The sequence below is a fragment of the Trachypithecus francoisi genome, unplaced genomic scaffold (assembly GCF_009764315.1).
Source record: "Trachypithecus francoisi isolate TF-2019V2 unplaced genomic scaffold, Tfra_2.0 Lachesis_group16, whole genome shotgun sequence".
In the NCBI taxonomy this organism is placed as follows: Eukaryota; Metazoa; Chordata; class Mammalia; order Primates; family Cercopithecidae; genus Trachypithecus; species Trachypithecus francoisi.
The window spans coordinates 3,440,835-3,455,197 of record NW_022681461.1 but is presented as its reverse complement, the minus strand read 5'-3'; the positions used below and the strand labels follow the sequence as shown (position 1 = coordinate 3,455,197).

The window sequence follows — 14,363 nt, the reverse complement described above, 5'->3', positions numbered from 1 at the left end:
GGGTCGGGCACGGTGGCTCACACCTGTAATCCCAGCACTTTGAGAGGCCGAGGCAGGTGGATCACCTGAGGTTGGAAGTTTGAGACCAGCCTGACCAACATGGAGAAACCCTGTCTCTACTAAAAATATAAAATTAGCTGGACGAACAAGAGACATCCTCCCATTTGGGTACTTCTATTATTTAACAAACACTGTGGATACATAAACAAGTGAAACACAACCTAGAAATAATTCACAGACTTTTCTGTTTCCAGTTATACAGAGAACTAGGACTAAAGTGTTAATAACATACAGAGTTTATGCGTAAGTACATTTCTAAATAAAATTCCCAATTTACCACTTTTTTGTTTGGAATAATCCTCACAAAACCATTAGAATCCTAAAGTAAAAATACATTTACTGGCTGGGCACGGTGGCTCAAGCCTGTAATCCCAGCACTTTGGGAGGCCGAGACGGGCGGATCACGGGGTCAGGAGATCGAGACCATCCTGGCTAACACGGTGAAACCCCGTCTCTACTAAAAAATACAAAAAACTAGCCGGGCGAGGTGGCGGGCGCCTGTAGTCCCAGCTACTGGGGAGGCTGAGGCAGGAGAATGGCGTAAACCCGGGAGGCGGAGCTTGCAGTGAGCTGAGATCCGGTCACTGCACTCCAGCCCAGGCGACAGAGCGAGACTCTGTCTCAAAAAAAAAAAAAAAAAAAAAAATACATTTACTTACGTCAAAAACAATGAATTCAAAATGGAAAGTAGTTAAAAATCTGAAATGTTTTTTCTCATAAACTTGGAAAGAAACAATGAATTCAAAACGGAAAGTAGTTAAAAATCTGAAAATTTTTTTTTCATAAACTTGGAAAGAACTACCTTCTATTTCCATAAATACATTATGCTTTATAACAATGTATTGTGTTGCCACATACAACAGACCTTTATGAACTGCTAATACAACTTTTCAGACTCACTCTGAACAATTCTAGATTGTTGAGAAACCTTTTGTTGCTGTTGTTGAAGTATATTCTACAAATATAAAAGAAAAAATTGTGAAATAACAATTTGGGTAAATTTTTAAATTTACTAAAAAATATTCTACATTAAACTTAGTTTTAAAACCAATACTTTAAAAATTTTGTTTTTAACAACTATTATGACCAAATTTAGGTAATTTGTGTTTACCACTAATGTGCAACAATATAATCTTACTAGTGGCTGAATAGGAAATTTTAGCAATATTCAAGACCTGTCTTTTTTTTTTTTTTTTTTTTTTTTGAGACGGAGTCCCACCCTGTCGCCTAGGCTGGAGTGCAGTGGTGCCATCTCAGCTCACTGCAACTCCCCACTGTCCGGGTTCAAGTGATTCTCCTGCCTCAGCTTCCTGAGTAGCTGGAATTATAGGCACACACCACCACACCTGGCTAATTTTTGTGTTTTTAGTAGAGACGGAGTTTCACCATGTTGGCCAGGCTGGTCTCAAACTCTTGACCTCGTGATCCACCTGCCTCGCCTCCCAAAGTGCTGGGATTACAGGCGTGAGCCACCGCGCCCAGCCAAGACCTGTCTTATTTCTTGGTTGTTTCAATATCCACACAGATTATCCTTCCAATAATAGTGGTCTTTCAGTTCCTTGATCTATTTCCCTCCACCCTAAGTTAGCCATTCACTTATAATAACTCTAACCATTATGTAGTATTAATAATGGCAAACGTTCTAAGAGATAGGTACTCGTTATTCCCTTTCATAGATAAGTGAATTGAGACATAAAGATAAATACTTTGCCCGTTGTTTCACAGATGCAATTGCTCAAACCAGAATTTTATCCCAAAAAGTATTGCTTCCAGCATCCAGACTCCAACCATTATACATACTGTTTCTCTATATACGCTAGTATTCAACCACTACCTCCTTACCATTCTAGCTTACTGTATTTTGTATTACAGCTCAATATATCAGCAGTGAAAACCCATCCTACCTGCCTTTCACTGTCACCCCAACCCTGTATCCTCACTTTCATCTTTCTTGGCTTAAATTCTGTGGTCAGTCATTATGATTACTGCTTTGCATATAAAGCTTGCTCTCTTTTTACTCTGTCACACTTGGTTGGCTAAACCCCAACCCTTGAAAACTTAATTCTTTAGCTACTCTGTCTGGAGGCAATACCTTTTCCACCATCTGTTGACCTTAACTATGTCACTAAATAAATAGAAGTAATCCAAAGAGAAATTTCATCTCCCATCACCACATCTACCATCCACCTACATGTATCTGTTCTCATATACCCTACCTCCTCTCCTGTTTCTAAGGATGAACTGTCCTTGTTTCTTGCTAAAGCCAGCTTCTTCACATTCTCATCCATTCTCAGGAATTCAGCAATTATGCCTTTTTTCCCCAGTATTTTAAATTTTCCCTCTAAATTATTCCTACCAGCATACAAGCATTCTATTTCTCCAGTCTTAAAAAACAAAACCTCTTTTCCTTTTCTCCTCAGTCTACTACCCCATTTCTTTCTTTCCCATGCTGTCTTACATTCATTACAAGTAGACTTCCACACTCACTTTTCTACCAGAATTATTCTGATCCTTTTTCCTTTTTTTTTTTTTGAGACCGAGTTTCGCTCTTGTTGCCCAGGCTGGAGTGCAATGGTGCGATCTCAGCTCACTGCAACCTCTGCCTCCTGGGTTCAAGCGATTCTCCTGCCTCAGCCTCCCAAGTAGCTGGGACTACAGGCGCCCACCAGCATGCCTGGCAAATTTTTTGTATTTTTAGTAGAGACATGGTTTCACCATGGCCAGGCTGGTCTTGAACTCCTGGCCAGGTGATCCGCCCACCTTGGCCTCCCAGAGTGCTGGGATTACAGGCGTGAGCCACCGCGCCCGGCCCCTTTTTCATTCTTAAAAGACTTTCTTTACTTGCTTTCTTCACTTGGCCTAGCATAGTTTTCTTTCTACCTGTTAGGCCACTCATTCTCAGTCTTCTTATACTACAATTCATCTCTAGATCACTTATAATACCTAATACTATGTAAATAGTTGTTACACTGTATTTTTTTAATTTGTATTTTTTATTGTTGTATTCTTATTTTTAATTGTTTTCTTCCAAATATTTTTCATCCATGATTGGATGAATCTACAGATATGGAGCCTGCATATACAGAGGGTTGGCTGTGTAGTGATTTAAACTAGATACATGGACAATGGGCAAATGATCCAAACTAGATCAGTGATATTTTTCCAGAGGAATTTACTGCTAGAGCTATTGAGGTTTTCTCAGTCTACTGGGGTTACTTAACTTGTGGTAAGCCTAGGATTGCAAAAACTGTCCTGCTTACTGTGTTGAGACACCTTACTAAGAATTGGTGCGAGAACCCAGATGACACCACATGAACAACTCCTTCCCTGTGTCCATCTAGCTGTGCCTGAAGCTCAACTTACCCACAGCTGCTTTTATATAAAGTATTAATCCTTCTTTTGTACGAGGAAGCTCTCTTCTTTAATTTGCCTATTCAACTTTCCCCTCCTTCACCCACCCATGTGTGCCCATGTCCTTATTCTTCTTGGTGCCAGATGATGAACCTTGGGTATCTCCCCAAAGAAGCTGCTTCACTTGGAACCCTTCCGCTTGTCAGTTTGTCTGCTGTCCTGGGTTAATCAGTGGGTGGCTGATAGGGTATTGGAATCTGTTCCTTTTTCTTTTGAGCTATGTGAACTTGGAGACTTCTGTGAGTTGATTTTCTCCGAAAAGTTCTATTCAATTCACCAAATGTATTTGAAAACCGGTGTTTACCAGGCCCTGCGATAGGCACCCCGGGTACAAAGATAAGAAGAAACCTTGGCCGGGCGCGGTGGCTCAAGCCTGTAATCCCAGCACTTTGGGAGGCCGAGACGGGCGGATCACGAGGTCAGGAGATCGAGACCATCCTGGCTGACACGGTGAAACCTCGTCTCTACTAAAAAAATACAAAAACTAGCTGGGCGAGGTGGCGGGCGCCTGTAGTCCCAGCTACTCGGGAGGCTGAGGCAGGAGAATGGCGTAAATCCGGGAGGCGGAGCTTGCAGTGAGCTGAGATCCGGCCACTGCACTCCAGCCCGGGCGACAGAGCGAGACTCCACCTCAAAAAAAAAAAAAAAAAAAAAAAAAGAAGAAACCTCATCCTTCTGACCTTAATCTCAATTTTGAATCCAGTAGAGAAGATAAACAAATAACAATTGATTTAATGGAGTGTTGAAATCATAATAGAAGAACTAAGAGACTAGAGGAGAGGAGGTGCTTCTCTCTCAGGGTTGGGAAGAATCACTAGCAGTTTCCAGGCTCCAAGTGTGGGATGGACATGCATGCAAAGGCACGTGCAAAGGCCCATTGGCACACAGGAACATTGTATGTCCAGAAAACTGGAAGTATTGCATGGAGCCACAGCATAGGATGTGTGTCAGGAGCCAGGTTTTGGAGTGTCCTGTTTATGTGATGTGCTGAGAAATTTTTAAAATGTATCATGGAAATTCAGATACACAAAAGAATCGTGTAATGAATACCTGTGTACTCATCACCTATTTCATTATTCATCAGCATTTTTCTACTCTTGTCCATCCCTGCTCTCCCCACTCTGCTGCTTATCTGTAGCATTGAAATGAAGGTGGCCAGCCAACAGAGTGACTGGCAAATAGTGGGCAAGCAGTGAATGTGAGTTCCTTGACTTCCTTTGCTTCTGTGTGGTGTTACCTGTGTCTCACACTCTTCCCCTTAGTTTCAACTGTAGTTGTTGTTCAAGTTGGATTATCTCCTTCTTCCTAAACTCATCAGGCAGAGAGAACTTTACTTTGATTGACAAAGTTGACAAAGAATCTCGTTTTCTTTTGAGCATTAAACATATGTACACTCCTCTTCTTTATCCCTGTGAGGCCCTGGGGATAGTATATGGTGTACATTCATTTGGGTGCCATTGTACCAGTTAATGCAGAGTTTTGTGCAGAATTGATATGCCATATATATTTATTAAAGTGATTTAAATTTCTAGCTTCTTCCCATATGCTTGGTGTATGTTCATCTTAAGGGCCAAATGTGAGTGTGTGTATATATATATGTCATCTCTCTTTTCTGATTCCTTCTGGAAAACAAGCTTTTTTACTTCTTCCTTCCCTTTCTGATAGAACATTTACATTTTTGGTTAGAATTTTATTTTATTTTAATTAGACAAGAGTTTTGCTCTTGTTGCCCAGCCTAGAGTGCAAAGATGTGATCTTGGTTCACTGCAACCTCTGCCTCTTGGGTTCAAGTGATTCTCCTGCCTCAACCTCCTGAGTAGCTGGGATTACAGGTGCCTGCCACCAAGACCAGCTAATTTTTTGTAATTTTGTATTTTTAGTAGAGACAGGGTTTCACCATGTTGGCCAGACTGGTCTTGAACTCCTGACCTCAAGTGATCCACCTGCATCGGCCTTCCAAAGTGCTGGGATTACAGGTGTGAGCCACCATGCCAGGCCTAATTTTATTTTTTAAATATTAGTTTGTATTTAATGTTTCAAATTATTATTCTGTTTTGGGGCCAGTACAATGAATTAGAGCTAATGCATTTAGAAAATATGAATTACAGGTAGTTGAGGGATCAAATTACAAAACTAACCTTTTCTTCTCTTTCTTCTCCAGGGTCTGCTCTCTTTTTTGAGTGCCCCACTCATAGGTGCCCTGTCTGATGTGTTGGGGAGGAAGCCCTTTCTTCTCGGCACTGTATTCTTCACCTGCTTCCCAATCCCGCTGATGAGGATCAGCCCATGGTGAGTGACTTGGCCCTTCACCTCCTGACTGCCTGTTTTGAGTCACATGTAAATTATACTTATATTTGCAGAGCACTTCTTAACTATTACAAAGCAGTTGTACTTGTGTTTTCATTTGATTTCTCTGGTAATACTGAAAGCCAGTTTGGACAGTTGTCATTATATCCATTTTATAAATGGGGAAGTGAAGACATTCTAGAATTAAGTCTGAGGTAAGTTATTTAGGTGAAGAAATAGAAATAAAAGATACCTCTTCAGGCAGCTGATGTTGCTATGATGTCAGGTATGGGAGTTTAACCCTGGCAATGGGCTAACAATCCCGTCTTCATCACTGTGGCTTTTAGTTGACTTTGTAAATATATTTGTCAGCTCGTCGCTATGGGGCACTGACATAAACATAGTTTATATCATAATAGGCGGGAGTCACTTTAAAATATACTATCGTGAGGCTGATAGCCTATTTTAAATCATAACGTGAATTTGAGTTCTTTTTTTTCCTTCTTTGTTTTGAGATGGAGTGTCTTCCCCTGTGGACCAGGCTGGAGTGCAGTGGCATGATCTCGGCTCACTGCAGCCTCTGCCTCCCAGGTTCAAGCAATTCTTCTGCCTCAGCCTCCTGAGCAGCTGGGACTACAGATGGCTAATTTTTGTATTTTTAGTAGGGACGGGGTCTCACTATGTTGGTGAGACTTCCCTTGAACTCCTGACTCCTGGTTACCTGCCTCGGCCTTCCAAAGGGCTGGGGTTACAGGCATGAGCCACTGTGCCCAGCCCCCTTTTTTTTCTTTTGTATAAATCAGGAGAGTATTTAGCATGTGACCAAAGCCCATTTAGTTACCAAAGGTGGGTCAGAATTTGCATGTGAGCTGTAACTTAGTTGTTTTTTTTGGATAACAGAAGATGGTATTTTGGTGTGTATTCCTATTGCAGAGATGCTCTTTCTTATGTGAAGAACACACATTATGGTAGTTTTGTTTTGGTTTTTAATCCTATTAATATATTTTTTTGGGGGGGCTCGTGTGAAAATATTTTCATTTGATTATTTGGTAGGAATTTTATGCTAACATCTATCACATTCTAAATTTATTGGGTACCCATAATCATTTTATTTTCTATGAGTTGATGAATTTTTTGGTATTGAGTCTTTATGTCCAAGATGTCATGCTTTTCCAATGAGTTGGGACTTTTTAATGTCCTTTTTTTAGCTTAAACTTTTTTCTTATATCTTGTACATTTCTTGTTAAGTTTTGTTCCTATAAATTTTACCCTTTTTGTTCTGCTGCAACATGAGCTCTTCTAATTGCTTGGTTTTCTAGGTATGTTAATATCATCTGTAATTTTATCTCTTTCCTTCCAGTTTTCATACTGCTCACTGCTTTTGCTAATTGCTTTCACTAATGAATATTAGTAAATCAAAGTGATGATTTTGGGCTTATTTTCTTTATAGATATAAAAAGGGAGTATTGTAGTATTTCGTCATTAGGTGTTAAGCTAGTTTTTGGACTGAAAAATATTCCTATTGTATCCACAGATTTTTAAAAAACATTAAGAGTACATGTCAGATTTTGATGACTTTGTAGCATTAATGGATATTATTTGCCTTTTCTCTTGTGTTTTTTTTTGTTTTGTTTTATTTTTTTGAGATGGAGTCTCGCTCTGTTGCCCAGGCTGGAGTGCAGTGGTGCAATCTCGGCTCACTGGCAAGCTCTGCCTCCTGGGTTCACGCCATTCTCCTGCCTCAGCCTCCTGAGTAGCTGGGACTACAGGCGCCCGCCACCACTCCTGGCTAATTTTTTGTATTTTTAGTAGAGACAGGGTTTCACCGTGTTAGCCAGGATGGTCTCGATTTCCTGACCTCGTGATCCGTGATCCCCTTTTCTCTTTAGAGCTACTAAAATGAATAATTATATTATAGATTTTTAAATATTAAATATTTGTCTATCCTGAAGTAAACCCCACTTTTTGTTCTGTAAGATTTTTCTTTGTTAATTTTAAAAAAGCATCTATCACATGATAGAAATTTTTGGTCTTAATTACACTAATATAATATTTTTCATTATGATTTCTGCTTTTATGTAGATCTTCAAATCATTTGTTGTATGTCTTTTTCTTACTTATAGCTAGCATATTTGAGAAGGTTTTTTTTCTGTCGGCTACCTTTAAAAATACAACTTTTACCTAATCCCTTTATTCTTTCCGTTTTTCCTCTTCTTTTGTTTTTTTAGGGGACATGTACTGACCCCCTTTGAACAATGATGAAATTAGTATGTTTCTACTTCTTCCGGTCTTAAATTTTTTTTGGTATATTTAAGTATACATACATATACAAGTATACTTATTTCTTTATGTGTAATCTTTACATGATGTCTTTGGCTCAGGTAATAAAGGTGTACATATACTCCCTTTCTCTTGGGTCATTAAAATAATCTTTTTATAGGTGGTATTTTGCAATGATTTCTGTGTCTGGAGTCTTCTCGGTCACGTTCTCTGTTATATTTGCCTACGTAGCCGATGTCACTCAGGAGCACGAGCGAAGTACAGCTTATGGATGGGTAAGATAATAGACTATATATTTTTTTAACCAGAATAGTAATTAACATTGTATTAGAAATTTACTGGAAAGTGAGTTTATTAGTCCTTTCCTGCACTGCTATAAAGAAATATCTGAGACTGGGTAATTTATAAAGAAAATAGGTTTAATTGTCTCACAGTTCTGCAGGCTATAAAGGAAGCATAGAGGCTTCTGCTTCTGGGGAGGCCTCAGGAAGCTTTTACTCATGATGGAAGGCAGAGCTGGAGCAGGCATCTTCACATGACTGGAGCAGGAGGAAGAGAGAGCGAAGAGGGAGGTGCTACATACTTTTAAATGACCAGATCTCAAAGAATTCACTCACTATTACAACCAAGGAAGGTGGTGCTAAACCATTCATGAGAAACTGCTCCCATGATCCAGTCACCTCCTACCAGGCCCCATCTTCAACAATGGGGATTACAATTGAACATTTGAATTTTTAAAAAAATTATTCTGATTCGTTTCTTGTTATCTGATCCTGAGGAGTGTTAAGCAGTCAAGATGCAGGTGTCTTTGTGCACCTAATTTTAATTGGAGAGGTGCTGAACTTTAGCAACATTAATCCATTGTTAACTCTATTGGTGGTTGTGTGTTTTGGACATACATTTGGGACATGGTATGTAGAAAAGGACTACGTTCACTCATTCATCAAATACATAGTTGCTGAATAACAAAAGTTATAGGAGACCTTTTTTCTGATAATTTCACACCAGTGTTTCTAATTTTCTCAGGCATGGTAATGGCATTATGGTTATGTAGAAGAAAGACTTGTTAGAAGATAGCTGAAGTGTTTTACATCAGTGTCAGAACTCTGCCAGTTATTTTCAGATGGTTCGGGGAAAAGATAGCATAGCATGTGGATGTGCTTGGATGGGTATGTGTTCCAAGCCTGAACCTGTGAGACATGGAAGTATGCTTTGTACCCTTCTCCCATCTTCCTCTGTATTTGAAAACATTCAGAATAAGAAAGTGGAAGAAGAAAGATGATCTGGCTAGGTTGTGGGGAATAGGCTGGAGAGAGATTGAATGCCAGAAACTTAGGTTATTTATCTCCTTTTCCTGGGTGTTTTAAATCTGCTTCCTGGAGTAGAGTAAGTTCTCATTCATTGCTGACTGAATGAATAACTTCCTGAATCAGTGATGGGCATATAAATGAGTTACTACCGTTCCACAGAACACAACAGTTTTTACTTTGTTGACTTTAGACATTAGTAGTTTGAAAACTGCTCTTTCAACCCCACTTCCCTCTGACTCTTCTACCTTCCCTCTCTCTCCTTGCTTCTTCCCTCCACTCCTGAATGTCCCTGTCATGCCATGCCCTTAAAAGGGGCTTCTCCAGAGTCGTGATGGAGGAGGACAGAGATAGAAGCTGATAGGAAAGCTTCAAATAAGGCAAGATTTGGAGCTCACTCAGGAACACCCAAAACAGAAATAGGCCGGGTGTGGTGTGGTGGCTCACGCCTGTAATCTCAGGACTTTGGGAGGCTGAGGCGGGGGCAGATCACAAGGTCAAGAAATCGAGACCATCCTGGCCAACATGGTGAAACCCCGTTTCTACTAAAAATACAAAAATTAGCCGAGCGTGGTGGTGTGCGCCTGTAATCCCAGCTACTTGGGAGGCTGAGGCAGGAGGATTGCATGAACCCGGGAGGCGGAGGTTGCAGTGAACCAAGATTGCGCCACTGCCCTCCAGGCTGGCAGCAGTCAGACCCGCCTCAGGAAAAAAAAAAAAAATTCCAACCCCCCAAACTCCAAAAGTTGCCCCCCCGCCAAAAAAAAAAGAAAAAAGAAGGCAGGTTGTTCATGTTCAACATGTGCCCGTAAGGCTTGGCCAACAGAGTGGTGAGGGACAGCTTTCTTCTACAGCATGCGAAATACCTGTTGAGGTACTCATTTTTCTGCAATATTATTAGATTTTTGTTCCTCCCTTTCAGCTGGGAAACCATTCACACAGCTGTTGTACTGAGCAGTAGTGCTTTCAGGAAAGATTTAAGAGAGTTCTAACCAGAAGTGCCTGTGACTTCATTAGCCTCTCCAGTTAGCTCCTCATTGTATAATGGCAGTTAGGATTAATGTCTACTCATAGGGGCACTGAGAGAAATCAGTGAGCATGCACATCCAGACTGAGACAGCTCTCAGCTCAAGTGTGCTCCCAGCCAGCATAAGCGACTCAGCATGGAAGGCTGCCTGGATTGCAGTCTACCTGTCTTACAGATATAGGAGAATTTATTGCCAATTAATTACAGAATGTGTCAATCAAGTTCTAAGGAGCATTTTGAGACCCATTAAAGAACAATATAAAAATATGTGCAACTTCCTTACTCAAACTTCTTCAGTAAACCAAGAAAGTAGTAATTCTTTCAGGGCTACAGCAATGATTAGTCAAATTAATAAGTGAGTTAACACTAAGAGTTCGTTGTGGTGAAATCATTCTTTAGATTTATTCATCAGAGTTATATTGAATGTTAAATGAAAGAGGAGTTTAGATTAAAAAAAAAAACTAAGCAAGTAGGCTACTTTAGGCTTTAAGATGGACACATTTTGCAGAGTTTCATGAGGCCATAGACCCTTTAACACCTGAAGATGCTGCAGCAGTGCTGCCTTAACACCTGAGAAGAGTGTAGGAATGTTCCCATAACTTTGCATGTCGTTGCAGTTTATAATGCACTTATTTGGTCGCCCTGATATTCTTGAATAAAGCGGGAAAAACTGAGGGCAAGAGCTTTGTCTTCTTCGTCTGGTACATAGTAGATACTCAGTAAATATTGAATGAAGGATTCTTACTCCCCAAATTGGAATTTTCCACATTCTTTTTTTCCCTTCAAAAATACTTATTTTTAGCTTTTATAGTACTTTTAGTATAATACTAATTTCAGATATAGTGTTTTTTAATTCAGTTGGGAGATGATGGATAAAAAATTTTTTTATTGCCAGAATTTTTGTGATTTTTAATAAAATCCATTAGAAGTTTAAAAAGCTAACTTAGAGATACGCATTTGACATTCAGTGTGGTTATAATTTGGAGTTTGCCCAATAAGCATCTGACCATTCAGATTGTGTTCTAAATAAAGTGGGCATTCCACATGCTTATAGAAATGCAGTGTGAAGGGCTTCACTGTGGCTTCAGGTTGTGGGTGTGCTTAGCTGGTTCTGTGGTCTCTCTACTAGACAGGGTCAGGTGGTGACAGAGAGACAAATCGACAGCTGTCTAGTCAGAAAGCTTCAACTTCCACCTCAACAAATTCTTTGTTGTGAATAGTTTTTTTTTCTAAGAATAGCAGATGGTTCCCGCCGACCCCCGGCAGTGCTAATGAAATGACCACCACATGATAAAATGTTCAAACGGTGCAGTGTTTTTAGAAGATTAAATCAAGCACAGTCCCTGAGTAGTTCGTAGGTTTTATCGTCAGCCCTACAGGAATTCTTTTCACACCGTCTCACATCCCCGGTGCCCAGTTAAAGGAGACCAAAGAGCTAATGTTTTTGTGGGGAAGGTTTTAAAATGTTTATTTCTAATAAGATAATCCTTTTTTACTCTTGTAGCTCTGCAGGGTATCTCCAGTTAGTTAATAATTTGTGAATACATTCTTAAATCCCTTTAATTCTTTTTCATTCTTAAAATTTATATGCAACACATTTCTTTTGTCTTACTTAAAGCCAGGGAAGCATGGCTGCAGGTATGCACCTGTGGGAGCCTGGTTGAGTGTGCTTTCCTGAAGGTGTGTACCTGCAGCAGGCAGGACCTGGGTAAGGATATGCTTTCCCCACAGGTGTTCACCTGTGGGACCCTGGGTGAGAGTGTGCTTTCCCACAGGTCTCAGCCACCTTTGCGGCTAGTCTTGTCAGCAGCCCAGCCATTGGAGCATATCTTTCTGCCAGTTACGGAGACAGCCTCGTTGTGCTGGTGGCTACAGTGGTGGCTCTTCTGGACATCTGCTTCATCTTAGTGGCTGTTCCAGAATCTCTGCCTGAGAAAATGAGACCGGTTTCCTGGGGAGCTCAGATTTCTTGGAAACAAGCGGACCCTTTTGCGGTAAATAAAAATATGGAAATATTTACTTTCCTAAATGTCTTTCTAAGCCAAGCAAATGAAAGTATGTATGTGCAACCTCAAGGATCCTAGCAGTTGTTGAATTATTTCTTTAGTAAAAATAGAAAAACAAAATTAATTGCAAGTAAGGGATTTAGTCTTTGTATTAAGAAACATATAGAATTGGTACTTAAGCATGTCATAAGGGAAGAGAGAGAAAATGTCTAGTTAACTCTTGATGAGAATTTGGGAAGAAAGTTTCTTTTTGCATGGTTGTTTTCATCCTTTTTAAACAAAGTACGTGAAAGTGGTCATTTGAAGTGGTCATTTTCACTCATTTTAACTCAAAAAGGATAAATGCCTTTGGTTTGAATGAGTTATTTTAATTTTGACCAGAGATGTTTAATTTACATGTTACAGATTGAGTATTGTTTTCTATAATATGTCTCTCCCTCCATCTCTCCCTCTCTCCCTTTCTCCCTCTCTCCCTCCCTCCCTCCCTCCCTCCCTCCCTCCCTGCCTCCCTCGCTCCCTCCTTCCCTCCCTCTCCTCTCCTTCTCCACCCCTTTCTTTTTTTTTGGCATGGGAAGGTGATGTGTCACACAGCTGGAAAAAGTATCTTATGTCTCACCTTCTCTCTACCCTACCTGGTTTGAAATCGTTCTTGGGGAAAAAAAAAAATTTGTACACAAAAAAAAGAACCAGCGGTTTGGTTTTCACTTTTCGTCCCCCAAGTTTACCTTTCAGAAAAATTCATTTAATTAGTTAAAAATTACTTTTCTAAAATACACCGAGGGCATGACCTAGGGATCCTGCCTGTTCTATTATTGTCACAATGTCAGACACCAAAAGAAATATTTAGAGAAGGAAGCCAGTAGTGGAGCTGGGAGCCAGCCAGTTAGGCTTCCCACCTTCTTTTGTAGTGATCAAGTTACCCATCAAAGCTCCTCTGTGAAGTAGAGCTACTGTGGCTTACTTTTCAGGGCAATTGTGAGGATTACTGTTAATGTGTGTAAATTAACTAGCGTAGTGTCTGTTGCCCAGGAAAGTCTCAACAAACATTAGCTGCTTTTGCTATTAATTACATAAAAGCTATGGTCTGATGACCTAGAAACTCTGCAGCACTTTCCATTCCTTTGGTATTAACTTACCATTTGGTTCTATTCAACAATCCTATGTATGTAAGAAGGATTTTTCAACAAGGTTGTAACATTCAACAAGTTCTTACCAGTTTGACCCTATGGCTGGAGCATACTTATCTGTCTACCAGATATACAGATAAATTGAACATGAACACTTTGAAGAATAGAGTGACTTTACATATATGGAAACCTCTGTACTGAATATGACTTTAAAGAAGTTACATTATGAATCGAGAGAAGTGATTTTCTTAAAAGGTTCTGTAGGAATGTATTTCCAGGTTTTGTTTATAGGAAGTTCAGGATCTAGATGTTCAGGGATTTTAAACAGTGTGTTAACAAAGATGAATAAGTGTGTTTGTGGGGTTTTTTTTCCTCCTTGTTTTTAGCTATATGATTTGAAATACATACCTCTGAAATTAAGACTTGTAACTTTCTGAGAAAGATGGTGATAGAACTTCCTTTTATTAACCATTTGACTTTTGTTATTCATCTTAATAGATCAAAATAATGAAGCTAATGTCCCAGAACATTGGCAACATAAATGGGTATTGGCATTTTAAGTGTGTTCTTTCTGCTTATTCTCAGTCGTTGAAGAAAGTTGGAAAAGATTCTACTGTCTTACTAATCTGCATCACCGTGTTTCTTTCATACCTTCCTGAAGCTGGACAGTATTCAAGTTTTTTTCTCTATCTTAGGCAGGTGAGTAGTGAGTGGCTAGTAGCCTTTCAATACCAGGAAAATCAAAGATGGAGATTTGTCTAAAGATATTTTGAGGAAGCCACTGCAGAGGAAAAAACATGTGAACTTGCTTCTAGTTATAAATGTAGGTGCTGGCATATAATTACTAAACAGGGCACCT

The 14,363-nt window shown here is 39.8% G+C and overlaps 1 protein-coding gene across 1 annotated transcript in view; it reads left to right on the top strand.

The window, feature by feature from the left end:
* MFSD14B (major facilitator superfamily domain containing 14B) overlaps positions 1-14,363 on the top strand; it is a 79,326-nt gene that overhangs the window by 52,890 nt on the left and 12,073 nt on the right. The window contains exons 4-7 of the mRNA XM_033236700.1: positions 5,633-5,760; positions 8,198-8,312; positions 12,147-12,365; positions 14,090-14,203. Of these exons, the coding sequence (XP_033092591.1) occupies positions 5,633-5,760; positions 8,198-8,312; positions 12,147-12,365; positions 14,090-14,203 (576 nt within the window). The remainder of the gene's footprint in view (positions 1-5,632; positions 5,761-8,197; positions 8,313-12,146; positions 12,366-14,089; positions 14,204-14,363) is intronic.